This window comes from Leptopilina heterotoma, unplaced genomic scaffold (assembly GCF_015476425.1).
Source record: "Leptopilina heterotoma isolate Lh14 unplaced genomic scaffold, ASM1547642v1 Lhet_59, whole genome shotgun sequence".
NCBI lineage: Eukaryota > Metazoa > Arthropoda > Insecta > Hymenoptera > Figitidae > Leptopilina > Leptopilina heterotoma.
The window spans coordinates 1,124,925-1,150,952 of record NW_025111133.1 but is presented as its reverse complement, the minus strand read 5'-3'; the positions used below and the strand labels follow the sequence as shown (position 1 = coordinate 1,150,952).

General features: G+C 26.4%; 6 protein-coding genes across 9 annotated transcripts; 2 read left to right on the top strand and 4 right to left on the bottom strand.

Moving 5' to 3' along the window:
- Positions 1 to 1,407: 1,407 nt before the first annotated feature.
- LOC122508940 lies at positions 1,408 to 2,288 on the bottom strand. Its single transcript, XM_043622621.1, has 2 exons — positions 2,283 to 2,288; positions 1,408 to 1,941 (listed from the first exon to the last, which is right to left on the bottom strand). The coding sequence occupies exons 1-2, from the start codon at positions 2,286 to 2,288 to the stop codon at positions 1,552 to 1,554; spliced, it is 396 nt and encodes a 131-aa protein (XP_043478556.1). The 3' UTR covers positions 1,408 to 1,551.
- Positions 1,805 to 6,158, bottom strand: LOC122509025 (DNA-directed RNA polymerase III subunit RPC7-like). 2 transcript variants are annotated; one of them, XM_043622764.1, is made up of 3 exons: positions 6,022 to 6,158; positions 5,175 to 5,859; positions 1,805 to 1,941 (listed from the first exon to the last, which is right to left on the bottom strand). In XM_043622764.1, the coding sequence occupies exon 2, from the start codon at positions 5,819 to 5,821 to the stop codon at positions 5,177 to 5,179; it is 645 nt and encodes a 214-aa protein (XP_043478699.1). In that variant the 5' UTR covers positions 5,822 to 5,859; positions 6,022 to 6,158; the 3' UTR covers positions 1,805 to 1,941; positions 5,175 to 5,176. The 2 variants fall into 2 exon arrangements, with proteins under 2 accessions (XP_043478699.1, XP_043478700.1); XM_043622765.1 differs by lacking the exon at positions 1,805 to 1,941 and having other exon boundaries at positions 5,048 to 5,855; positions 6,022 to 6,156.
- A 116-nt stretch (positions 6,159 to 6,274) lies between these two features.
- LOC122509024 (crossover junction endonuclease MUS81) lies at positions 6,275 to 12,859 on the top strand. Of its 3 annotated transcripts, none has more exons than XM_043622762.1 (9): positions 6,275 to 6,600; positions 7,802 to 8,075; positions 8,219 to 8,309; positions 8,407 to 8,560; positions 8,683 to 9,258; positions 9,359 to 9,569; positions 9,630 to 9,842; positions 9,910 to 10,023; positions 12,427 to 12,859. In XM_043622762.1, the coding sequence occupies exons 2-9, from the start codon at positions 7,809 to 7,811 to the stop codon at positions 12,670 to 12,672; spliced, it is 1,872 nt and encodes a 623-aa protein (XP_043478697.1). In that variant the 5' UTR covers positions 6,275 to 6,600; positions 7,802 to 7,808; the 3' UTR covers positions 12,673 to 12,859. The 3 variants fall into 3 exon arrangements, with proteins under 3 accessions (XP_043478697.1, XP_043478696.1, XP_043478698.1); XM_043622761.1 differs by lacking the exon at positions 6,275 to 6,600 and adding an exon at positions 6,612 to 6,758; XM_043622763.1 differs by lacking the exon at positions 6,275 to 6,600 and adding an exon at positions 7,034 to 7,075.
- LOC122509022 (conserved oligomeric Golgi complex subunit 3) lies at positions 12,851 to 16,884 on the bottom strand. The gene is made up of 3 exons (XM_043622759.1): positions 16,501 to 16,884; positions 13,757 to 15,287; positions 12,851 to 13,678 (listed from the first exon to the last, which is right to left on the bottom strand). The coding sequence occupies exons 1-3, from the start codon at positions 16,755 to 16,757 to the stop codon at positions 13,040 to 13,042; spliced, it is 2,427 nt and encodes an 808-aa protein (XP_043478694.1). The 5' UTR covers positions 16,758 to 16,884; the 3' UTR covers positions 12,851 to 13,039.
- A 125-nt stretch (positions 16,885 to 17,009) lies between these two features.
- Positions 17,010 to 19,920, top strand: LOC122509023 (inner centromere protein A-like). Its single transcript, XM_043622760.1, has 2 exons — positions 17,010 to 17,300; positions 17,534 to 19,920. Exons 1-2 carry the CDS (start codon positions 17,237 to 17,239, stop codon positions 19,618 to 19,620), a joined length of 2,151 nt encoding a protein of 716 aa, XP_043478695.1. The 5' UTR covers positions 17,010 to 17,236; the 3' UTR covers positions 19,621 to 19,920.
- A 45-nt stretch (positions 19,921 to 19,965) lies between these two features.
- LOC122509021 lies at positions 19,966 to 26,005 on the bottom strand. Its single transcript, XM_043622758.1, has 9 exons — positions 25,871 to 26,005; positions 24,570 to 25,510; positions 22,923 to 23,135; positions 22,376 to 22,675; positions 21,900 to 22,098; positions 21,651 to 21,823; positions 21,455 to 21,552; positions 20,728 to 20,989; positions 19,966 to 20,598 (listed from the first exon to the last, which is right to left on the bottom strand). Exons 1-9 carry the CDS (start codon positions 25,998 to 26,000, stop codon positions 20,083 to 20,085), a joined length of 2,832 nt encoding a protein of 943 aa, XP_043478693.1. The 5' UTR covers positions 26,001 to 26,005; the 3' UTR covers positions 19,966 to 20,082.
- Between the last annotated feature and the right edge of the window lie 23 nt (positions 26,006 to 26,028).

The window sequence follows — 26,028 nt, the reverse complement described above, 5'->3', positions numbered from 1 at the left end:
TTTTAGTTAAAAATAACTTTTATTTCACTGATGGTTTTTTTTTGTACAATATTCTCTACATTCGATAATTTACTTTTAAATCAACTGCTAAATTACATGGTATTTTATATATGAAAAAATATGGAATGAAATTTTTATTCAATATTTACGATTTGTAATTACCATCGATGTTTTAATTTCCGTTCATTTTATGAGACTTCTTATAAAAAAATGTAAATTGAATATTTTAAACCGCGGGAATCAGAGTGATTTTTGGGTAATTTGATATTAGGTAAAAGGGTGAATTTTTTTAATTTAAAAAACAGATTTAATTTATAATTTATTTAATTTAAAAAAAGATGATTTTTCAAATTAAGTAAATAATAATTGTACAATAGCGTCAATTTAATTTTTAAGATTTTTTCCTTTCTCTCTTAATTGCAGGTTTTTTTAAGTCAAAAATTTCTGTTCAATTTTTTTCGTTAATTTATTGAGCTTTATTATTTATTTATTCATTGTTATTTGTTTAAAATTTCTTTTTTATATTTTATTTACTTTATAATAATATTTGACCTTATTTTTCATTTGAATATTTATTTATTTAATATTTATTATAATTATGTTTATTATTTATCTTGATATTTTTCCGTAATCTTCAATTTTTCTAAATTTTGAATCAAAATTTTGGTTAGAACTCTACTTTTCTTTTAAAATTCCATGAATTTTATTACAACCGGAGTAAATTTCAATAAAAATAGTAAAATTTACTTCGGACTTTGTAAAATTTCCTCTAAAAATATTAAAATTGACTGTTCAAATTTTTATTTCACGAATAACTTTACTATTTCCGAAGAAATTAAAAATTAGAAAAATTTGCTTTAGAAGTAGTAATATTTACTTTTGGAATAATAATATTGAATGAGAATAATTCTTTTATAATTGTATGATTTGTATGTTTTAAATTTGTTTAATTGAACAAAATTTATTTATTTATTCTTCAAATTAAATTTTTACAGCAATAATTTTGCGTCACTGTCAAAAAAATTAATTTCAAAATTTCTAAATTACTAAATTTTCTAAATTTCTAAACTTTGAGTTTTTAATTTTTATTACAACCAGTAAAAAATGAAAATATTCCTAATGAAAAATATTTCGTTCATTAGTGGATTTAATTTCGTTTGTAATTTAAACTTGCGGATCAAATAATTGTTAATAAAAAAACTGGATAGAAACAGCTTAAGTGAACGTTAATTAGAACATCGAGAGTGTATTCAATATTTATTATCAAAATTCAAATTGTATGTATATTGAAATAATCACCAGAATATTATATTTCATTCGATATTTAATATCAATAATATTACTAAATATTCAGTAAATGATAAATTTAATAATCGAAAAATCAACAATTTTTTGCAAAATTCGCTGTTTTCTTTTCCAACAAAAAAAGAAGTTTTCTCCTCTAATAAAAAAGAAGAAAAAAAAAGAAACGCAACTCTATCTTTTCACTCGTGAATATCAGTCTCAAATTGAAAACGCGAAGTTAGTAAGCTTCGTGAAAGTTCTATTTGGTCATATTACAGTGAAGCCGGAAAAAGGATACGTATTATAGATATAAACTGGTCTGTTGAATGCGAAAGAATTCGCAATGGCGAAAGCGGGATTATTTGCGATGTCTTCCTCAGGTATTGGAGGCGGAGTAGTTGTTGGTTCTCTGCTACTGCTTCTAAACGTCGTTGTGGTTGTTGTTGTAGTGGTCTGCGGTTGTTTTGTTGTTGCAAATGGTGGATAGCGTGTGGTTGACTCCGATGATCCGTAAGTTAGGGATGCAGCAGGTGGACCGTATGATTGTAATTGATTTTTGCTCGGATTAAACGATTGACCATGCGGTCGCCATCCCCGAGGTGCATACGGAGCCAAATTTCCCACTGCCACTCCAAGGAAAATGGTCAAAAGCAATTTCTGAAAACAAGATTAAAACGTTAAAAGATCGCCTCAAGATTTTATTACTTTTTACTTTTCTTTCACTTCTTCCACTTCTTTTACTTCAAAAAAAAAGAAAATTCTCTTTTTAAATCAAATTAAAAACAAAATTAAAATTTATATCAAAATTAATTTATATCAAATTAAAACTATTTTACTTAATTTTCCTTCGTCTTGTGAAAGCTTTGTTTAATTAACTCTTTTTTTTAATTTTAATCTTTTTAATATTTTTTCTAATTTTCTTCTATACGTGAAATTTTAAATTTGTTTCACAAACACGTGGAAAAGTGAGGAGATATTCGCTAATCATTTTGTTTTACCTGCATATTATATGATTTCACTCGACAGTCAAATTTTCACTGAACTTTGGAGAATGACTTGTCCCCTTTTATATAAACTCCTTTTGATTACTCTCTTGCATACGAAACGAGTATGAAACGATTTCATTTCATTCAACACAATTTTATTTTTGTTGTGAAACTTTTTGAGAACGTTAATTAAATCTCAATCCTTTGTAAAACTGTGATTTTGTTAAATGCGATTCGTTTCTTTCATTCAATGGGTCATAAACACAGATATATGATTCTTTTGTAATTTTCAAATAAATTGTATTTTATTTTCAATTTGTGTCTCGACAAATTATATTCTCGAAATATACATATTTTGAGGCAATCGTTGAAATTGAATAGAAATTAATTAGTTAATAATTGCTAAATTAATTAATCGTAAATTCAAATAAACTTATGTTAATAATAGAAAAAATTAGGAATAAACTCAATAATTAATTGAATTAATAAAAAAAGAATAAAATAAAATTGAAAATTTATGATTAATAATTTGTATTCCGCTATTTAAATGAAGGTTGATAGGAGGCTTATGTTTAGGACAGTGATACAGCAACCGCTTGTAACCAATGCAGATTCTGCTTCTGTAATGTGTTACGTGAGTGTAGCAAACGTGCCCGGAATTCGAAATTCAATGTCAGCAGTTTGCACTCTGCATTTAAAAATAATGTTCAGTATTTAAAAAATTCGTTATAAGACAAAAAAAACTAAAAGTCAATTGTATTTTAAATTTAACGATTTCGATTAAAACTTTTCTTTCAAAATTTGTCCCATGATTGTTAATAATTTCAACAACTGCATTTTTATCGATTGACATTTATAAACATGCATTTTCAACAATACAAAAATCAATAGAATTCAATCAAATATAAATTTTCTAAGTATTAAGATAAATATTTAATTGATTTAGGTTTTCAAGAATTCTCAAGAAATGATCAACTTATGATTCTCGATTCTCGAAAAAGTGATTTTACTATTTGTGAGTAAAATAAATTTACAATTATCGTAGAAAGGTAGAGGCGAGAATAGAAATCTACTTTACTTCCGCTCTGAAAGTTTCAAATGCCGGAAAGCTGAAAATTTACCAATTGAGCAATTTTCTATTATCAGGGTTCGAACCAGTGATATTATTTAAAAATACGGACTTTACGGACCAAAAATGAAAAATTACGGATCTATTACTGACGAAAAAATATACAATCAAAATTATTTTCATCATTTCAATTCAATAATTATTTTTAAGAATTTTTAACTAAAATTCTTCTTTAAATCAATTATTTTGAATAATTTTCGAAAAAGTTCTTTGAGAATTTTCAAATTCATTTGTTTAGATTATTCCAATTTACGAAATTTTAATTATTCGTAAATTCTTCAATTAAATATATTTTAGAAATTAAAAACTTCAAATAATATAAAAAAAAATTAAATTAAACTTTTTCAAAAAAATTAATTTCAAAATTCAATTAATTTTAAAAATTCACGCAACAATGCTTTTAATATTCAATTTTCTAAAATTCCAAATGAAATTCATTTTTAAATCATTTTTATTAGAAACTTCTACTAGAATTCAATTATTTAAATACAAAATAAATAATTTATTAAATTAATTGAATGTTTCTTAAAATTTAATTCTCATAAAGAATTTTATCAGCAAATTTTTAAATAATTAAATCCTTTTGACGAATTTTAATAAAATTTTTAAGAATAATTCCTTTTTTGGAGAAATTAGATTAAAATTGTATGGAAAATAATTGAAAAATTGAAAATTCTTTAAAAAGAATTTTCATATTTTTAAACGTAATTAAATTTCTGCGAAGAATTTTATTACTCTTGAAAATAATTGAATTTCTGCAATAATTTGTAATTTCTCCAAAATTCAATTTTTTTTAGTGTTTTTTACTAAAATTCTTCTATAAATCTATTATTTTTTAATAATTTTTGAAAAAGTTCTTGGAGAATTTTTCAATTCATTTGTTTGCAATTTAATTTTAAGTGAAATTCATTTTTAAATCAATATTTATTAGAAAATTCTACGAGAATTCAATTATTTAAATAGAAAAATAAATATTTTATTAAATAATTGAATGTTTCTTAAAATTGAATTTTTATAAAGAATTTTATTAACAAATTTTTTAAATAATTGAATTCTCTTGACAAATTTTAATAAATTTTTAAAAAATAATTTCGTTTTTCGAGAAATTTGATGAAAATTGTATTAAAAATAATTAAAATGCAAACAAAGAATTTTATTAAAATTTTTGAAAATAATTAAATTTCGGAGAAAAATTTTATTATGGATAATTAAAATTTAGAAGAGAATTTTGGTAAATTTTTGAATATAATTTTTATTATTTTATTAAAATAATTAAATGTTTTGCGTAGAATTTTATTACATTTTTTTTAAATAATTGAATTTTTTTGGAAAATTTTATTAATATACTAGATATTGAAAAGCATTATGAATTGAGGAAAATTTTTGGAAATAATTGAAATTTTGTCAAGAATTTAATTAAAATTTTTGAAAATAATTGAATTTTGGAGAGAATTTTTAAAAATTTTTTAACATAGGTAATTGAATTTCTGAGAAGAATTTTATTACTTTTGAAAATTATTGAATTTCTGCAATCGTTTGTAATTTCTCTAAAATTCTCCAAATTATATCGTACAATTTACGAACTTTTCGTCCTTTTTCTAACAAATTACGAACTTTACAGACCTTTTTTCAAAAAAACTGACTTTTACGGACCTAGTTCGAGCCCTGTTATTATTGAAAAAACAAATTCCGCTTAATGCTTAAATTAAAAAGAGCAATATACAATAAATTTGAGGAAAATTGTTTTTGTTTACTAAAATTAGTAAACAAAATACCTTTAATACACAGGGCCATCGTCAATATTATCTTCTTCTTCATCGTAACCTTCTCCATTATCAAAATAATTATTAACATAATCGGTTCCATCATCCATTTCCTCATCAATATCCTCCTCCTCATCTTCTATTATTTCATCTGGATCCTTCTCCTCCTTGTCCTCTTCTTCCTTAGTATCTTCCTCAACATCAGAATTATGACTAATTTCCTTCTTCTCGAGTTCCTTCAATTTCTCCTCAATGTTTATCTCTTTTCGCTTATTTGGAATAACAACACCACTATTCACTGATTTACGTTTCTTCGTCAATGGTTTTAATTCGACGGGCATTCTCGTCCAGTCGTATCTGGATTCGAAACTCGTGACCTTACTTAAATAGTGATCGGAATAACGATCAATATCCTTTTTAATAATAACTGGTTCGACATTATATGCGGATTCCTTCATGAATTCGGCAAAATCACGTTTCAATTCGAATAAATAACTGAATTCGTCAGTAATGTTAAATGTCACTGGTTTGTAAACTAGAGGTGGAAATTTTGGCGGTGGCTGTGCAACTTGCGGTGGTTGTTGTTCTTTACTAAGTCCCAATTGTTCATTGGAAATCGACATTGTCGGTTTACCTCGTCCTCGACCACGGCCCGCCATTGTAGCTTCTTTCTTTTATTCTATATAAAAAAAACTATCTGGAAAGAAGCAAAAATACTTAAATTCTATATTAGAGGAAGATTTATTATTATTTTTATTTATTATTAAAATCTTTACTTCGTTTACTTCTTAAAACAAATGGTGAGATTTGAATTAATGAAACTTGGGGAATTTATACAAGAAAAAGAATAATAAATTACCTATGCTTTTTGTGTCTGTTGATGTGATTTCTTCGCTGAATTTGCCTCTTCTTCCTCCTTGAGAAGTTTATTCAAATCATAAATCACTTTAACAACAAGTGAACACGAGTTACAAAGTGCTTCAGTTTCTCCTGCAAGCAAGTCGGCTTTGGTTATTGTAAAACGATCGCCACAAGGACATGGATACGTATATTGCTCTTCTTCGGGATCGTATTCAAAATCCTCAATTTCTACCTCGTCGTGATAGATTGTCATACTTGATTTCCTTGATTTATAACTTTAAAAATCGTATTTTTTTAGTTTTTTCGAAGAGAAAAAAGTGAGGTTAGAAAACCACGTGTCTAACGCGCACTTGACAAAAACGATAAAAAACGCAGTTAATTATCAACAGCGAAAACTTATTAAAGACATTTATTAAGAATTCTATTACCAGAGAATATTATTTATTGTATTTTTTAATCAAAATTGAAAAACATATTCTTTTTTATTGCAGAAAATTGATAATTACGAGATTTTTTTCTAGACACTTTTTAGAAATGAAAAGATTACCAACCTTGGGAAGTTAAAAATCCGAAGTAGGTTGGTATCCCTTATATGCAATATTCACAGTGTTCGCCATTGTTTGTTGACATTTGTAGAACTATTTGCTTTTGTATCTTATTATTTATGATTTAAATCATTTAAATTTAAACAATTTGAATTATTCTATAGATTTTTATTTGTGATTTTTATCAGACGTGAGTATAAAAAATACTTTTGAGAAACTTGTGTGGATTTCGACAATTTCTGTTTTTGTTGTAGATAAACGAAACACCGGTGAAATTTTGTTTACGTCAAAATATTGAAATTTCAATTTCAAATTAATAATTCATTGTAATTACATTGGTTGGAAGATTTTTGGGGTAGGGTTTAATATTTTCTATAGCTATCTAGTCGGATTATAAATATTCAATGTTTATAAATAAAAATCTAAATTAATAATCATTGTATTCCGGTAATCTGTTCGCAGTTTGAAGTTGTCGTTTTCTTTTCTGTTTCGTAAACTTTTTTAATAGTAATTTTTCTTTTTAAATATTTTCAATTTTAAAATTAATGTATTGAAAATAATCAAATTGTTGCAAAGAATTTTATTAAAAAATTTGATAAAAATAGAATTCCTTCGAAGAATTCTTTTATTCAGGAAAATAATTGAATTCTTTCGTGAAATTTTTTTTAGAAAATAATCGAATTCTTTTGAAAAATTTTATAACGAATTAAGAAAAAAATTGAATTCTTTCGTGAAATTTTGTTGAAAATAATTGAATTTTTGCAAAAAATTTTACCATTTAAAAAAATAATTTAATTGTTTCGAAGGATTTTATTAAAATTTTATTTAAAAATAATTGAATTTCTCCGAAGAATTTTATTATTAATGAAAATAATTGAATTCCTTTGAAGAATGTTATTATTTATGATAATAATTGAATTCTTGTGAAGAATTAAAAAAAAATTTTTGAAATTAATAAACAAGAATATAATTAATTAGTAAATTAGTTAATAATTGAATTTTTTTAAAGTTTGAATCTGAAATTATTAAGTTAATTAATATTTTTTGTTTATTTATTTCATAGTCAATTTTTGACGAGACATGTCTTTTTGTGTAGATAGACTTCCTTATAACCAAAATTAAATTATTATTTATTCATTATTTAAAATTGTTTGATAAAGACTGAAACCTTATAAATTATGCACGTAATATATATTTTTAAATATCGAATGTAATAAAAGAATGTATTTCTAGCGTAAAGATGAAACGGCGTAAGGAGGAAGAATGTGCCAATCCGCTCTTTTTACAATGGCTTTTGGAATGGAAAGAGGAGGCAGCGAAACAAAAGAAAGAACCACTTAAACAGTGTTTAGGAAAAGCTGCCAAGTCTCTCAAGGAGCATAAAGAAGTACTTTATACTGGAGAAGACTGTCGGAAATTAAAATACTTCGGTTCGGGCGTTTGTGCCATGATAACTAAGAGGTTGGATCAGCATATGGAGGGAAATGGAACTCCTAGGAAAATGAAGGTAATTTATAGTAAAAATATACAATTTTAATGGAAAACAATTTTAAGTAAAAAGAAAATAGTAACAAAAAAGAAGGCATTTGAAAAAAAAACAATCAGAAAAGTATAATTTAACAAATAATTCAAGAATGGTGCTCTTTTCAGTCACCAAGGACTTACGTACCCAAACCAGGAACAGGTGGTGAAGCTTTACTCACAACTTTGTATTTACAGTCAAAACTTCCAGGTTATAAAGGTAAATTTAAAAAATTGAGACAAAGGCAGTCAGAATTAATTCATTAAAATTTAGAGGATTTTTCCAGAAAGTAAATTCGTATTTTGTTTAATATTAGGTTACATGACAAAGGCAGAATTGCAACAAGAGGCACAGCCCATATGCGACACGTCATTATCAAAAGCTCAAGCTGGTACATTTTATACTGCTTGGAATTCAATGACAAAGCTTGTAAAAGAAGAACTCGTTGTATCCTGGAGCAAACCTTCCAGGTAAGTTAACATTTACATTTAAGTAAAAAGTACAAAAATATCAGAGAATTCTTTCCTCAATCTGTGTTAGACACCCTGAGCGTCAAAATTGTTAATATTTATAAAATGATAATTTTTTAAAGGTTCCGTATCAGTGCTAAAGGAGAAAAACTTGTCGAAGCCATGCAAAATTCAAAGAAAAATAATGGAAATGTCAACAATACGAGTTTCACAACTAGAGCTGATGTCACCCTTCTCGATAGTTCAGACGAAGATGAAGCGGTTCAAGTTCGACCGAAACCTCATTCATTGTCAAATTTTGCACTTGCTAATATTGACGATAATTTTCGAAGCATTCCGTCTACTTCAAAAGCACAAACGGAAAGACAGGAAAGACTCTATAATTTTGACAATGACAATTATTATGATCAGATAAAAAATATTCCGTCAACGTCAACAAAACAATCAAAAAGTCAGGAAAGACTCTATAATTTTGACAATGACAATTATTATGACCAGATAAAAAATATCCCGTCAACGTCCACGAAACAACCAGAATTTCAACAAAGATTTCCCTCTAATTTTACTGAAGAAAATTTTTTATCTAATGTGGAAAATATTCCGCCAACTTTGAAAAGTAGAGAAAATTTTCAAAAATTCGTTTTTGAACCTTATACGTTCGATATTTTGTTATTGGTCGACGTTCAAGAAACTAGCGGGTAAGATTACAAATATAAATTACAATTAACTTCTTCCACCTTTAATAAATTACAATTACAATATTTTTTATGGAAAATTTTTAATTAATATTGATTTTAGAAAAGCAAAACAAAAGGTTGATGAGACTTGTAAAGAATTAAGAGCCTTGGAGGTAAATTTCGAAGTACGACACTTGAAACTTGGAGATTTCTTGTGGATAGCCAGGTGTCGAAATACAAAACAAGAAGTTGTACTTCCGCATATTGTTGAGAGAAAGAGAATTGATGATTTGGCACAAAGTATAAAAGATGAAAGATATCGTGAACAAAAGGTAAAAAAAATCTCGATTGAATCATTTTCTTTTCTTTCTAAAACTAAATTTTATTTACAGTGGAGAATGAAGAACTCAGGAATTAAAAATCGTATTTACTTGATAGAAACTTATGCTAACAATGAACATACTGTTTTGGATAAAAAGGCTCTTTTTCAAGCCTCAGTTAGCACCATGATTCGTGATGGTTTCATTGTTCAATACACTGACAGTCATCAAGACTCAATGTCCTATTTGTCAATATTAACAAAAAGTTTGAGAAATAAGTATTCGGTATGAAAGAAAATTGTATATATGCTTTTTAATTTTGTTCCATATTCTATTTTGTTTTTATTTTCAGGGCAAGCAATTAATTTGTGTCGAGAAGGAAGACTTAGATTTTATCGATGTTACTAAAAAATCTGAACGAGTGATGGAATTTCAGAAATTTAATAAGGACAACGCAAAATCAAAGGTATTTTTTTGTAATTTCTTTCTCTATTTTTCTTTTGGGTTTTTTACTCAGGGCTCGAACTAGCTCTGTAAATTTTATTCAAGTCCGTAATAGTCAGTTTTTTTAAAAGAGGTCCGTAAAGTCCGTAAATTGATAGAAAAAGGGCGAAAAGTTCGTAAATTATACGATATAATTTGTAAAATTTTAGAAAAATTACAAATGTTACAAATGATTGCAGAAATTCAATTATTTGCAAAAGTAATAAAATTCTTCGCAGTAATTCAATTATTTTTAGAAATAATAAAATTTTCGTCAAAATTTCAATTATTTTTAGAAATAATAAAATTTCCGTCAAAATTTCAATTATTTTTAGAAATAATTAAATTCTCGTCAAAATTTCAATTATTTTTATAAATAGTAAAATTCTCCGTAATTCAATTATTTTCAAAAATTTTAATAAAATTCTACGCAAACATTTGATTGTTTTCATAAAAAATAAAATTCTTTTTAAGAATTCATTAATTTATATTTATAAATACCTAATTGAAAAATTTCAATTATTTTTAGTACCATTTTAATAACATTAGTAAAAATAATTGAATTATTCCTTTAAATTTTCATAAAATTCTTTAAAAAAATTCAAATATTTACAAAAATTTTATTAAAATCGTTCACAAGAATTCAATTATTTCCCTAAATAATAAAAATTTCACAGGAATTCAATTATTTACTAATTTTTTAAATAAATTTCTTCTAAATAATTCAATTATTTCCATAAATAATAAAAATTTCACAGGAATTCAATTACTTCCTAATTTTTAAAATAAATTTCTTCTAAATAATTCAATTATTTTCATAAATAATAAAATTTTTACAGTGAATCAATTATTTTCGTAAATAAAATTCTTTTTAGGAATTCAATTATTTCCATAAATAAATAAACTCACAAATTTCAATTATTTTGAATACAATTTTTACGGAATTCTTTGAAAAGTGCAATTATTCTTAAAACTTTTATTAAAATTTATTAAAGAAATTCAATTATTTTAAAAACCTTTGCTACAAATTAATTATATTTCAATTTAAGTATTATTTTCAATACATTTTTAATTAAATTTCTTCAAAGAATTAAATTATTTTCAAAAATTTTAATAAAATTCTTAGCAGAATTTTAATTATTTTTAATAAAATTTTCATCTTCTGGAAAAATGAAATTATTCTTAAAAGCTTTATTAAAATTTGTCAAGAGAATTCAATTATTTAAAAATTTGTTGATAAAATTTTTTATGAAAATTCTATTTTTAGAATAATAAAATAATAATAATAAAATATTTATTGAATTGAATTGTAAACAAATAAATTTGAAAATTCTCAAAAAACTTTTTCAAAAATTATTAAAAAAATAATGCATTTATAGACGAATTTTATTTTAAAACACTTTTAAAAAATTTAATTTTTGAGAAATTACAAATTATTGTAGAAATTCAATTATTTTTAAAAGTAATGAAGTTCTTCGCAAAAACTTAATTATGTTCAAAAATAATAAAATTCTTTTTAGGAATTCAATTATTTTCATAAATAATAAAACTCATCGCAGAATTTCAATTATTTTTAATACAATTTTAATCAAATTTCTCGAAAATTGTAATTATTCTTAAAAATTTTATTAAAATTCGTCTAAAGAATTCAATTACTTAAAAATTTGTTGAAAAAATTCTTTTTGATAATTCAATTTTAAGAAAAATTCAATTATATAATAAATTATTTATTTTTGTATTTAAATAGTTGAATTCTAGTAGAAATTTCTCATAAAAAATTGAATTGAAAATTAATTTTAGTTGGCATTTTAGATATAATTGAATATTAAAAGAATTGTAGCGTGGATTTTTAGAAATAATTGAATTTTGAAATTAAATTTTTTGAAAAAGTTTAATTGAATTTTTTTTATATTATTTGAAGTTTTTATTTTCTAAAATATATTTAATTGAAGAATTTACGAATAATTGAAATTTCGTAAAATTGAATATTCTAAACAAATGAATTTGAAAATTGTCAAAGAACTTTTTCGAAAATTATTAAAAATAATTGATTTAAAGAAGAATTTTAGTTAAAAATTCTTGAAAATAATAATTGAATTGAAATGATAAAAATAATTTTGAAGAACTACAGTATTTTTATAATAATAATAATGATTTTATCACATGTTTTATAGTTAATAAAAACTTTAATTTATAGTTTTAAGTAAAATGTTCTCTTATTTGACTCGGACTTATATTTTTGTCAGTAATTGGTCCGTACAGTCCGTATTTTTTCATTTTTGGTCCTTAAAGTCCGTATTTTTTAATACTTTCACTGGTTCAAGCCCTGTTTACTTCAACAAGCTTGAATTATTCTTGAAAATATTTCAATAATATTTTTTTTCAGCACATAAAAGTGAAAGACATGTTTAAACGTCAACTCGCACAAATAAAAGGAGTTTCTCAAGAGAAAGCTACAGCTATTGTGGAAGTATTTCCAACACCAAAATTACTTTACACTGCGATGATTGATTCGGACATTAATGGACAGGAATTACTCAGTCCATTACAATATGGAAACACAAATCGCCAACTCGGACCCGTAGCTAGCAAAATTATTTACCAGCTATATACAAAGCGAGTTTTAGAGTAAGATGTGATTTAAAATACATTTACGAAAAATTATTTTATTAATTTAGCTCCAAATCATTTCTGGCTGTGAGATGACTAAAATACTAAAAAAAGTTTCTTTTTTTAAAAAAAAAAGTTCGTATACAAGTAAAAAAAACTTGTATCTATAGTTTATGATTAAAAATATAAGTAAACCGTTATTTTTAATATTCAGCTTTAATAATTTTCTCTCCTGTATAAATTATCATTTACACCATGAAACTGTACACTGCAGTTTTTATATTTACATCATCTTTTTTTTACAGTAAAAAATACTCTATATTGCGAACAATTTAAAAACAATATTTACAAACGCCTATAATTAAAAAAATGAAAGCTCTCACACAAATTCACGTTTCTTCTTTTTCCATTGAGACACTAGATTTCGGTTTTTCTTGATCAATCATTTTTCCCTGTGTAATAAGACTCGATGAACTTAACATTACGGAAATTTGTTCTGGAATTGGACAGGCAATTAACATAAGATCTTCCGAATTATAACAGGTATTTAAAATTTGCAATAATTGCGTAAAAGCAGCGACAATATTATTCTTAATTGGTCTAAATAAAATGCATTCCGTTTCTTTGTTTGCTAAATATAATTGCATTGATTGTTGAAGACCGGGTAATTTAAATTTTATCAATCGTATTGCTTCGCTAACAGAAGCGGCGACATCTTGTGCAGTTCCTAATTCCGGATTTTTATTCTCACCAGTAATCTTTGCTTTTTCCAATAATTTCAGTACTGGTTCGATTAATAAATTCGTCGAATACTGAATCAGTCTTTGACAAGTGGATTTAAGTTTAGCGTCCACGTGTTTACGTGAATCGATCAAATGCTCCTTCATTTGAGGAGCGCCTTCTAAAAGAAATTCCAAAAGGGCATTGTTAGATAGTGTAAACAGACGCGAACGTTTCTCGAGTAATCCAAAAGCTGCTGTTTTCACTTTCGAGAAATCCAGACTGTATTCCTTGACCGTAAAATCCACCTGAAATGATAATTAGTTTCTTAAATGGATTTTTTTAAAAGAAAAAATAAAAGGATAAAGACAATTTTCAATTTTTACCTGAAAGGGTGCGATTTGTTCTCGTAAAATCAAAAGATGTTTGATTTGAAAGAGTTCAGCGTCCAATTGAGTGGCTCGCGATTGAATTTGTTGTTTTGCCTCCTCGATACTCTGAACGCAAAGAGTAATCGCCTCCTGACTGAGAGATTGAAAAACAGGCCTGTCAACACATCGATAAAGTCTCGATAAACAAACGAGTGTTCTTCTCACTGTCGGATACCACATTCCATGAAGATCAGCCGGTGAATTGCCCATATTACTTCTCTGATAATACGGATCCATTGTCAAGTGTGTTCTTGAAATTGGCTCCGAAATATTACTATCCATTGACGAAACCGATATTCTCTTTAATTTAATTTGCCTCGTTTCTTCGCGTATCGATTGGGCAATTTCTTCCATCATTTTCAATTTCTCCGGATATGACAAATCGCCAGGCGACGGTTTATAACCAGCGACATCCGTTTGTAAATATAAATGTGCACGGAAGACTAATCTTTCCTGAACGTCGTGTAACAATTGGAGGCAAATATTTCCAAAGCCCTGTAGAGGTTCGAAATTATTTTGTACATGCTCGTCGAGCATTTCTATCCTGAGAATACAGCAAATCTCGGCTAGAGTTTCTAAATGATTGATGTGAATGATAAATGGTCGTAAAGTATCGTAGAGAGATGTGCAAAGACCTTCTAAATAAGCAGTCAAACTTGGCGAGAATTTTGTAAAAAATTGATAAAATAATCTATGTTCGTCGATGGAAGCATGAAGGAGTAATGCACAAGAATGTCGCACAAGACTACAATGATCGCCATTACATTTATCCTTGACTGATTGCAACGCCTTTTGAACACTCGGTCCAAGAACCAATCCTCTTTGGCTTAAGTAGTACTGATGACATTCTGTCAAAAGTGTATCGTACTCTTGTCGCTTATACGACATCGCTTCGATCCTCTCGATAATTGATTTCACTTTTGGTAGAGTCGTTTGGAATCGACCGTAAAACAAAGCCAAAGTCGCGTCGGAATTTTCCTCTAAACCTCCAGTTTTGGAATTTAAAATGCTCTCCGTAGCTTTTGCTAAAGATTTGAAAATATAGTTGGTTATTAACGTAATTGCTTTGGATTGGCAATGACGATATTTCATCGAATAGGTTGCACTCTCTTTAAAAGTTGGATTATTTTGCATAAAGTCCATGTTCGTGTCGATTTTGTTGATGAGATTGAAGAATACTTCACTGTTAACGGAAAGTGTTGGAGCGTCTAATTTATCCATGATAATATCAACTTCTTTGAAATATTTTATATACTCCGCGACACTATTCGTTAAAGTGTTCAATGTCTCCTGATCGGCAATCAATTGTTCACTTGCATCGTACAAAGATGTTGTTTTTCCCGATACTAAACTGTATTGCTTCGAAAGTGTCGAAAAGTCAGCCAAAGATTTTCCAATTTCCGAGTGTAGATTGTCACATTCCTCCCGACGACACGTTAATTGCTTGAGATACGTCATGTACTTTGCATCTTCTGCCAAAATATATCTGGATAAAAAATATTAATTTATTCAAATCATCCAAATCTAATAATTATTAGACTTCCATAATTATTATTACTTACTAATTAAGTATATATTTTCTTTCAAAAAAATTTTTTTTTTAATATTATTTTATTTTAAACTAGCAAATGACGGAACGAGATATTCAATTTATTATTATTATCCAAATTACAAAATTTTTTATTTTCAAATTTAAATTTTTGAATAATTTCATAGTCAAAATTTAAAAAATTCAATTAATAACTAATTTACTAATTAATTAATCTTGTTTATTAATTTCAAAACTTTTAATAAAATTCTTCGCAAGAGTTCAATTATTTTTATATAAATAATAATATTATTCGAAAGAATTCAATTATTTTGAATGTAATTAATTTTAATAAATTGCTTTAAAATTTAATTAATTTCAAAACAACTTTAATTGAATTTCTCGAAAGAATTTAAATTTTTTTTTTAAATTTTAATAAATCCTTCGAAACAATTCAATTATTTTTATAAATATAGTAAAATTCTTTGCAGCAATTCAATTCTTTTCAAAACAATTTTAATAGAATTTCTCGAAAGAATTTAATTATTTTCAAATATTTACATAAAATTCATTTATTTCCTAAAATTTTAATAAATTCTTCGGAACAATTCAATTATTTTCATAACATTCCTTGGAAGAATTCAATTAGTTTTATAAATAGTAAAATTCTTCGCAGGAATTGAATTATTTGCAATACAATTTTAATAAAATTTCACGAAAGAATTCAATTATTTTTATAAATACTAAAATTCTTTGCAGAAATTCAATTCTTTTCAAAATAATTTTAATAGAATTCCTCGAAAGAATTTAATTATTTTCAAATATTTACATAAAATTCATTTATTTTCTAAAATTTTGAATCAATTCTGCGGAACAATTCAATTATTTTTATAAATAGGGTTAAATTTTTCGCAAGAATTATAAATTATTGTTCATCAATAATTCAATTCTGCTCAGGAATTCAATTATTTTCATACAATTTTAATAAAATTCTTCCCCATAAAATTCAATTGCTTTCAAAATTTTCAATTAAAATTATTAAAGAAACTCCATTATTTAAAAAAAAATTCAAGTAAATTTTTGCAAAAAGAATTTAATTAGTTTACCTCTTTACCAGTATTTTAATAAAATATATAAAAAAATACAAAAATAAGGTAAAATTAAAACTTACTTTTTCTCCAATTCGGTATAGCATTGTAATAATTCTTGACAAGTCTCAATTCTTTCGACAGTTCCACTAAAATGATTATTTTCTCCCAAATTCCTTTTATCGGGAGTTTCATTAAAATTGACAGAATCAGATAATAAAATTTCTTCCTCTAAATTTTCTAACCATTCTTTTTGATTTATCGTCAATGGCGCGAGGGCATTTATCGACGAATCGTCCCATTTTATTAAATTGTCAGTAACTATTTTCGAATTGCTCATTTTCGCTCATTTGTGCGAATTTAATAAATTAATATTTACTAAAGAAAATATTTTATTTATAAAAATTTTGACAGTAAAATGACACTTTAGAATTTTGAGGTTATTACTTGCGTGGCGAAAAGCAGGCTTGCAAACCATTTATAGGAAAAAAAAAATCATTGTAGTCAACGCGGGAACTTTTGAATTATTATTTGGCTCAATTGATTAATCGATTCTAGTTTCGACTAACTTCACACCCATTTCGAATAGAGTGAAGCAAGTTTTTGTTTGTTTAAAATTTACCGGCTGGTATTGTGTATGTGATAGTAAATAGTAAATTAGCAAGTGATATGCGTGGTGTAGATGTAAACAATGTGATTTCTTTCTACAACTTCTCAAAGTTGTAATGCCGAATAAAATAATTTCTATTAGCACATTTTTGATAGCACGTTTTAAGTTACACATTCCTTAGAAGTGATATATGAGTGATATGAGCAAAAATGAACAAAGAGAAAATGACGTCGGAAAATACAGACAATGCCGGCAATTTTTTTGATTCAACAGGTATTTAACCTTTAAATACATTATAGAATATTTAGATGAGCTACTGTTTTTATTGTATTTTCAACAACAATAAGTATTTTTTTAACTGCAGCTTCTCGAAATCGACGGAAAGTTTTAAAGTGAAAAAAAAGTAAACAATAACATTTATAACCTTTAAATTGTGTATAAATGAATAAAAAATATGTATACCTTTATGTAATAAAACCTCAAGGTGTTTTTTTACTTTTTTGCAGGTTCTAATTCAAGAAATCAATCGGTTCCTTCATGTTGTCAAAAATCAACTCAAACTGTGGACACTAATTATCAGTGTATTGTTTGCACTTGTTCGATGTCAACACCTGTGGAAATGCATCAACATCAAATTACTGTTCATACAGTGGAGGAACTGTCATTATCAATACTCAGTCTTCAACTTCTCTACAAAATGAACAAATCTTTTGAAAATGAAATTTCTACTGTAAACGCTTTAAATAATAATCAATCGCCAAAGAATAATAATAATAGCGACAAATTTCAAAGGAATTCAAATATGACTGTTGGAGATTCAAATTATAAATTACAAGAAGAACCAATTTGCCTTAAAATTCACAATCGAACTTCTGAAACAACGAATACTCGAGAAGATAAGAAATTCAAGTTTCAACAAAAAATTGCACCGAAATTGCAAGTAAAGAAACCAACTTTGGCTGTGTTAAAAAAAATAGTGCCATTAAGACAAGAAGTTAGTATTTTACCTGTAGCGAAAAATGTTCCTCAATCGAATTCTGTGCAGGAAATAAAAATAATTCAAAATGATTATTTAAATAAATGCAGTGTGCCACAAATTGTTTCCAACCAGCCGTTAGTTTGGAATGACACTCAGATTTTCACTTATCAAAATGTGCCAATTATTGGAAATAACGTTTCTCAAAGTCAACCGACAAGTTCAAAAATGGCAAATAATATTGTAGTTGATAAAAAAGTTTATCAAAACAAAGTTTCTGGTGATGTTAAAAAAGTCGAAAAATTCAAAACTGAAACGCTTTTAAAAATTCCAAAGATAAAATGCAATCCCAAAGTACAGGAGCATCAGTTTAAAAAACCGAAATCAGTACTTAAAAACTCGAAGTATTCTAAAAAAAACACAGAATTGAATCACAAGTCGAGGATAATTATTCAAACACCACAAACCATGGCGAACAAAATACAGGAAACATTCAATGATTCACAAATAGTTGTAAACTACAGTCCGTGTGTGAAATACGAAGAAACTATTCAGAAAGCGAAGGCAATAAGCCCAAAGCCCAAAGAAGAGCCAAAGCCCAAAGAAGTTTTCATAAAACCAAAAGTGATTTCAACAATTCGGTTAATTGAAACCGAACCAAAGGAAGCAAAGGCCAAAGTTATTCAAGATTCAAGGAAACAAAAAGTAATTCCGACTCAAATCAACCAAAGTTCAAATCCACCCGAAGAAAGTTCAAAAGCGAAAGCTGTCAACAATCCTGAAGTGATTTTAAAAAATCAACCAACGGTGATAATTAGCAGAATTGATAAAATTCCGGAAGTGAAAGAAGAAACGAACAATGGTGCTTTCAAGAAAAATCGAGTCAATATCAAGAAAATGGAAAATCGAGAACTTCAATTGTTTGATAATTTCGAAATCGTCAATCTAAAGCGAAAACGATCGAAATCGGATAATTTGAAAATAGTTCTCTCTCGTTCGAAAGTAAATCCGGAATTTGTCACCGAATCATCGAGCAAGAATTCAAAGGTATCAAAATCTAAAAATCCGAAGACAAATAAAAAGAGCAATAACAAAAAGAGAAAAGTATCCAAATTGCCCGAAGTTCCTCCACCTCCTTTTCTTCCAACTAAAAAATCACAAAGTATTGAAATTATCGACGACGGTTGGGACAATTCGGTGAAAGAAAAACTCCAAGTTAGCAACGAATCACCTACGGACATTACAAAATTAGCCATGCAAGATGCATGGATTATTCCCGACTTCAATGAAATTCAGAACGATAATATTTGTGAAGATTTAACGAATGAAAATCTAATTCAAATGGATCCGGTCTTGACGTCTCAATTATTGCAGGAGTACGATTTCACCTGTCAGGGAATTGATATTGAAATTTTCGACGATCATCAGGTAGAAGGAAATTCCCTAACTGGATTCACTTATGAAAATGAATCAGAAGTGCTTCAAGTAAATCAACCGACTGTCATAAATCTACCGACATCTGTAGATTTAAACGAAAATTTATGGTCCAACGAAAATCTGACTTACGCCGAACTACTTCCCGTCTATCAAGAAGACAATCTTCAAGATCTAAATTGATATTACGACCCATCATGTTTTTTTACTTTCGATATTTTATTTTTTCACTCAACGATTTTCAAAACCAAATGTTAAAAATGTTCGATCAAAGTTCTAATGAACTACAACTACATTTAGTAAAGAATAGTTCTCATTCGAATGAAATTAAATTCGAAAAAAGTGATTTAGAATTTACAAATGTTACAGATTATTATCGTTATTATTATAGAGTTAATCGACGTATATTTATAAGAATGTTAAAGGTATTTAAAAATATCTATTTGTTACGATAATTAAGAATATTTTTCTATTGCAATATGGCAGAAAACAGTATTTTAAAAATCTGATTCAGTAATAAAGGATGCATTAAAAAAATAATGGTATAATTCATTTTTAAAGAGAAACACAATTCTAGGTACAAATGAGTGCATTATTGGTAAATTGTAAAAGGCACATAAAGAGTATGTTTGCTTAAAAAAAGTATTAGTAACAGTCCATTGAATTTATATCATTGTGTTGGTAGAGTGTTAAAATATCATCGAGAACGGAATCAAAACTATTTGTATAAGTTGTAAGCCAAGAACTCTTCTCCTCGATGTAGGCATCGATATCAGTTTCTAAAATAACTTTCAAAAAATCTTGTCTCGTTACATTAGCTATACTTTTTAGTGTTTGTTTCTCATCCTCATCGTTTTGTTCGTCATCCATTTTCATCGAATTCTCGTAAATTGCTGACAATAAACTGGTATCGTTTTTGCTGACAATATCATCAATTACATTGGAAGAATCATTTTTTGTTTTTTCTGTATTGCAATTATCAAGATTCACTGGCCTCACATAAGTTGTGTCTAAAATTGCACTGTCCTTTGGAGACACGACCACTGGAAATGGTTCGTTAATTTTATATTTCACCAAAAAAGCCTTGAGTCTACTTATTATTTTCGCCGATGCTTTACACACTTCAAAATCGCTGTCGTCCTTCAGGGTTTGCAAAATTACCTAAATAACCAAAGATAAATTTTTTAAATTTTTTGGAAGAAAATTATTTTTAAGGATTTAAAGAATTAAATCCTTTTTTTCTGACGAAAAAAATTTCGTTAGAAATAATTTAGTTTTTTAATAACTTACCCCGAGGCATTTTTGTTTTGACAAATCATCGAGAGCTTTATTAACTCTTCGTTTTATTTCAGTCTCATTAAGTTGCACGATTTTTCTGTGCTCTTTTGAAAAAGTCACATTGGGAAAAGATCCGTCAAGCATTCCCTGATCAGTAAGATGCGATTTTATAAAGTGTCTCCAAAATTGAAGTGCATTGACTTTTACTTCCCAGTGTAAATCTAAAACAGCCGCTGTTGCCATCGCTTGTACCATAACGTCTATACTTGCTTTTCTAAAAAAAAATTAATGTATTTAAATTAAAACGAAATTCAATTATTTTCTACAATTCATCCTTAAAATTCATCTCTAAATCAATTATTTTTAATAATTTTTTCAAAAACTCTTCGAGAATTGAATTATTATTTAAACAAAAAAAGTAAATTCACTTAATAATAATTCTGGAATTATTTTTAAATAATTTACAATTCAATTTTACAAAATTAATGTACAAACAAAATTAATGTATTTAAATTAAAACGAAATTCCATTATTTTCTATAATTTTTCAATAAACTTCATCTCTAAACAAATTATTTTCGAGAAAAGTTGTATTTTATACTAAAAATAAGGTATTTTGTTGCAATATTTGGAAGAAAATTCGCAATTTTTGAAAATAAGACGAAAAAATAGCATTTTTTGAAAAAGGCGAAAAAGTCATAATATCCTAGGTTTGAATGCTTCCTCTAATTAATACTCACTGCCATTGACGATGAATATATAATTCCGTAAGAAGGGACACGGCCTCTCTTCGTACAATTGCCTCACTCTCTTGATTAATTAAAAGAATTGCCTTCTCCTAAAAATGGAAAAATATTTATTTTTAATGAGTTAATAAGAAATTAATAATTAATAAAATTACTATTGTATTATTAATAATATTATCAATAATCTTACAGGTAACTCAAGTTCAGACAATGTAGTGGTCCAGAGTTTTTCTATTCTGACCGTTGTCGCCAGAAAAATCAGCGCTGAAGCTCTTACATAACTTTCGCTATCGCTCATGGCAACAGAACTGGCAACTTGCAGAAATTGATGATTCAGGAGAAATTCCTGAAATGCTGGATATTCTAAAAAAAAAAATTTTTTATTGCAAAATTTTGAGAAATTGAAATAAAACTTTTTTAGTATCTTGTGATTACGTACTATCTTCAGAAATTGTGGCCATGGTATTTAAAACCTCAAATACACTGTCGACGACTTCCCAATTCGGATTATGAAGCCTTTTGAATAACGTCGGTCCAACATAATTCATATGACTGTCAGAATCAACGAGGAGTGCCAAATGTGGTGGCATAAAATTTTGAATTGCTAATTTACAAAGTTTCAATGCTTTCACGCAAATCTGCAAAATAAAATTTCTCCTTATCAATCTCATTTAAAATTACTTTTACTTTTTATGTATACTTAAAAATTAGATTGACTTCCATGATTAAATACAAACCTTCCTCAGTGAGGAAGCAATAAACAAATAAATTAAATAAACATAATTAAATTATGAATTAGTAAATAAAGAATTATATAAAGAATTGAATAAATGATTAAATAAAAAATTAATTAAAGAATTAAATAAAGAAAAAAATATTTTGCTAAAAAATATTGACAAAACGATTAAAAAATACCGTTGGTGAAACTCCAGAATGATCGAGAATTTGCTGAGCGAGTGACAAGATACAAATTGTCTCAACACATTCTTGCCACTTTAATTTAAATTTCTCCGTCATAGTTATGAGACCATCGAGAAGTGCCGCAAGTAGAACTGGTCTCTCGATTATTGGTTCTCCATCAAGCAATGTTTTAATGGAAGATTTTTTCTGACGCTCCGCTTGAGACTTGCCACATCCATCTAGCGAATGTTCAACTTCTGGAGTATAATTTTTCAACATGTAACACATTGTTTGAAAAATAATTATTGCCACGTCCTGCAAATTTTAGAAAAATGAACATTATCTTTAATAACAAACATTTTTAACAAACATCTGAATCAAATTTAAAAATTAAGTATTAAAATTAAATAAAATTAAGTATTAGAATTAAATGAAATTAAGCTTTAGAATTAAATAAAATTAAGTATTAGAATTAAATAAAATTAAGTATTAAAATTAAATAAAATTAAGTATTAAAATTCATTTTCTCAAAGTAATCTAAAAATTGGAGTAGATTTTGTACCCTGTCCATAATGTTGATAATCTCCATTAGCATTTCAATTGACGACTTGCAAATCAGTTCCAGAGGAAGATCTGTTTTTAATATCACATCTCTGATATTGTAACATATTCTTTGAATAGCAGTGCACGTGATTTCGAACATTTTGTTGATAAATATTTCGAAAAAGTCGTGCATTGTACGTTTTGTTCCGTAAGTCGAGGTCAATGGCATTACCTGTATTTGAAAATAAAATTCTAATCAAAATAAAGAAATAAAAATAAAGAAAAAATTTTACAGAAGAATTCAATAATTTAAAAAAAGTTTTAATAAAATTCTTCTGAAAAAATTTAATTAATTTCATTAATAATAAAATTCTCCACAGAAATTCAATTATTTTCAAAAATAATACTGAAATTCACAGCAAGAATTCAATTAATTTCATGAAAAATAAAATTTTCCACATAAATTTAATTATTTTCAAAAATTATTCAATTCTTAGAAAAAGTTTAATTATTTTTAAATAATTTAACAAAATTCTTCACAAAAATTAAATTATTTTCGTAAATAATAACAATTTTTTGGAAGAATTTAATTATTTTCATAAATAATAAAATTCTCCACAGAAATTCAATTATTTTAAAAAATTTTAGTAAAAAATTTTTCACAAGAATTCAATTATTTTCATAAATAATGAAATTCTCCACAGAAATTCAATTATTTTCAATAACAAATATTTTAATAAAATTTTACAGAAGAATTCAATAATTTAAAAAAGTTTTAATAAAACTCTCCACAGAAATTGAAATTATTTTCAAAAATATGCTGAAATTCTCAGCAAGAATTTAATTATTTTCATGAAAAATAAAATTTTCCACATAAATTCAATTATTTTCAAAAATTATTCAATTCGTAGAAAAAGTTCAATTACTTTTCTAGTAATTTAACAAAATTCTTCACAACAATTCAACTATTTTCATAAATAATAACAATTCTTTGGAAGAATTTAATTATTCTCATGAATAATAAAATTCTCCTCGGAAATTCAATTATTTAAAAAAATTTTAATAAAATTATTTGAAAGAATTCAATTATTTTTTTCAAATTTGTTTCAAAATCTTCGAAACAATTGAAAGTTTTTTCTAAAATATAAAATTCTTAGAAATTCGATTATTTTCAATATCCTAATTTTAAAAAAATTTCTCGAACGGATTCTATTATTTTTTAAAATTGTAATAAAATTTTTATATAATATTTAATTATTTTTTAAATATTGATAAAATTGTTCAGAGCAGGAATTCAGTTATTTTTTAAATATTGATAAAATTCTTTAGAGCAAGAATTCAATTTTAAGAAATAATAAATTATTTTAAAAATTATTTATTTTTCTAAATTCTAACTAAAAATTTGGAAAATAATTGAATTTTAGAAAAATTTAGAATTGAAGTTATTAAAAACGTAAATATTTTTTTTATGGAAATCAGGAGAAAGTCAGGGAAATTTTAAATCATTTTTTGTTAAATAATTTTTTTTTAAATCAATTCTGGTGAATCAAATTTAATTTTTCGATAGCTACTTTTTTCAGTCTTAAAGTCACTTTTTGCTACTTTTTTAAAAGTAATTATTGAGTGCGAAGCCTGCAAAAGGTAAAAAATAAAAAGAAATACTCACCATTAGACAGATAACTTGATGTTCAAATTTATGCGGCAATCCTAAAGAAAAGTTACAAATACTCTGCAATTTCTTCCAATATATAAAAGAGTATTTATTCATTCTGACGATATCAAGAACGTACTTTTTCGACAGAAGCAAAGAGCTCATATAGCAAAGACCAAGACGAAATTTCTCACTAGCTTCCGGATCGACCTTCTCATCAGGACTCTTGATTCCATCCTTCAATCTTTTAAACAACGACAAAAGCAATAATTTGAGTATATGCTGCAAAAAACGAGTACTAATACAAGCTTCAAAAAGAGCTCTCAATCTAGTTTCTAAATTAGCAAATTCCTCAATCAACGAAGGAATAGTATTATCCAAACTGTGGAAAAGTGTATTTTCAAGAATGCTCGTCAAAAGATCTAAAGTCGTGCACAATAGAGCATTATCATTCATGTAATTCTCCTCCAAAACCATATGAGTTTGTACACTGCATGTATTCTGAGTCATTGGCGAGACAGCAGCTATTATAATATCTTTGCAAAATTCTGTATTCCTCGATTCATAAAGTAATAGTGTCCAGACAAATTTTTGACTCTCTCTTGTTACATAAAGCGTGTGATTTAGATGCGCAAAGCTTATCATATCTCGCCAAACACCTGATTCATTCACCCATTGTCTACCACTTTGATGTTGAATTAAATTGCAGAGCATCGATGTATATGCCATTTTAATAGACGCTGATAAATCAGTTTCTCGTAAACGGAATGCAGTGCAAAGTTTGTTGTAAACATCGTCGCGATACCAGATTTTAAAGTCCTCTTCATCTTGAGCTATTAGACCCACGAGTTTTATTGTGAATGAAACAACAGCTTGGCAGGGCTTTTCATCCGAACTCCAAGTGTCCAGGGCTTTTGGAATCCATGACAAGAACAATTGTCGATGATTTTGTCTTACTGTTTTGAAAATAAATTTTGAAAATAAATTTTAAATATTAATTTTGAAAATCAATTTTAAACATAAATGTCAAACAATTTACTTGATAAATGTCATGAATTGGTTACCTTCTAAGGCAAAAATTGCTTTTTTTTAAAGAAACCATTGCTTTGCAAAAATTGCAAAAATTGCCTAAGTAAAAAACAAAATCTGCCTATAATTTTTTTCAGTGTATTTCAATTTGAATTCATGCAATTTACACAAACAAAAAATTAGTATTTCCACATTTGCATAATAAAAAAACGCAAAAAGAGTATATACATTTGAAAATATTCTGAGGTTAGGATTCACAAAGCGAAAAAAAAATTCAAAATACTTACGTTCTGTTTTGTCATCAGCAATTTGTGTCAATAATAAATCAAGATAAGTTGTTGAGACAATATTATAATTGGGTAACAAAAACAATTGCAGTACTTCTTCTAATTTTTCGAAATTCTTGAATGATGTCATTATCAACAAACAGAACAAACGAGTTTTA

Bases quoted from the DNA above. Each gene is read 5' to 3' on its own strand.
- LOC122509021 (XM_043622758.1), bottom strand. From the start codon at position 26,000: ATGACATCATTCAAGAATTTCGAAAAATTAGAAGAAGTACTGCAATTG. The intron at 25,511-25,870 runs GTAAGTATTTTG...TTTTCAAAACAG, and splicing joins TGCTGATGACAAAACAGAAC to TAAGACAAAATCATCGACAA. The intron at 21,824-21,899 runs GTACGTAATCAC...TTTTTTTTTTAG, and splicing joins GGCCACAATTTCTGAAGATA to AATATCCAGCATTTCAGGAA.
- LOC122509025 (XM_043622764.1), bottom strand. From the start codon at position 5,821: ATGGCGGGCCGTGGTCGAGGACGAGGTAAACCGACAATGTCGATTTCC.
- LOC122509022 (XM_043622759.1), bottom strand. From the start codon at position 16,757: ATGAGCAATTCGAAAATAGTTACTGACAATTTAATAAAATGGGACGAT. The intron at 15,288-16,500 runs GTAAGTTTTAAT...TTTTTTATCCAG, and splicing joins TATACCGAATTGGAGAAAAA to ATATATTTTGGCAGAAGATG. The intron at 13,679-13,756 runs GTAAAAATTGAA...TTATCATTTCAG, and splicing joins AACAAATCGCACCCTTTCAG to GTGGATTTTACGGTCAAGGA.
- LOC122509024 (XM_043622762.1), top strand. From the start codon at position 7,809: ATGAAACGGCGTAAGGAGGAAGAATGTGCCAATCCGCTCTTTTTACAA. The intron at 9,259-9,358 runs GTAAGATTACAA...TATTGATTTTAG, and splicing joins GACGTTCAAGAAACTAGCGG to AAAAGCAAAACAAAAGGTTG. The intron at 10,024-12,426 runs GTATTTTTTTGT...ATTTTTTTTCAG, and splicing joins AGGACAACGCAAAATCAAAG to CACATAAAAGTGAAAGACAT.
- LOC122509023 (XM_043622760.1), top strand. From the start codon at position 17,237: ATGAACAAAGAGAAAATGACGTCGGAAAATACAGACAATGCCGGCAAT. The intron at 17,301-17,533 runs GTATTTAACCTT...ACTTTTTTGCAG, and splicing joins CAATTTTTTTGATTCAACAG to GTTCTAATTCAAGAAATCAA.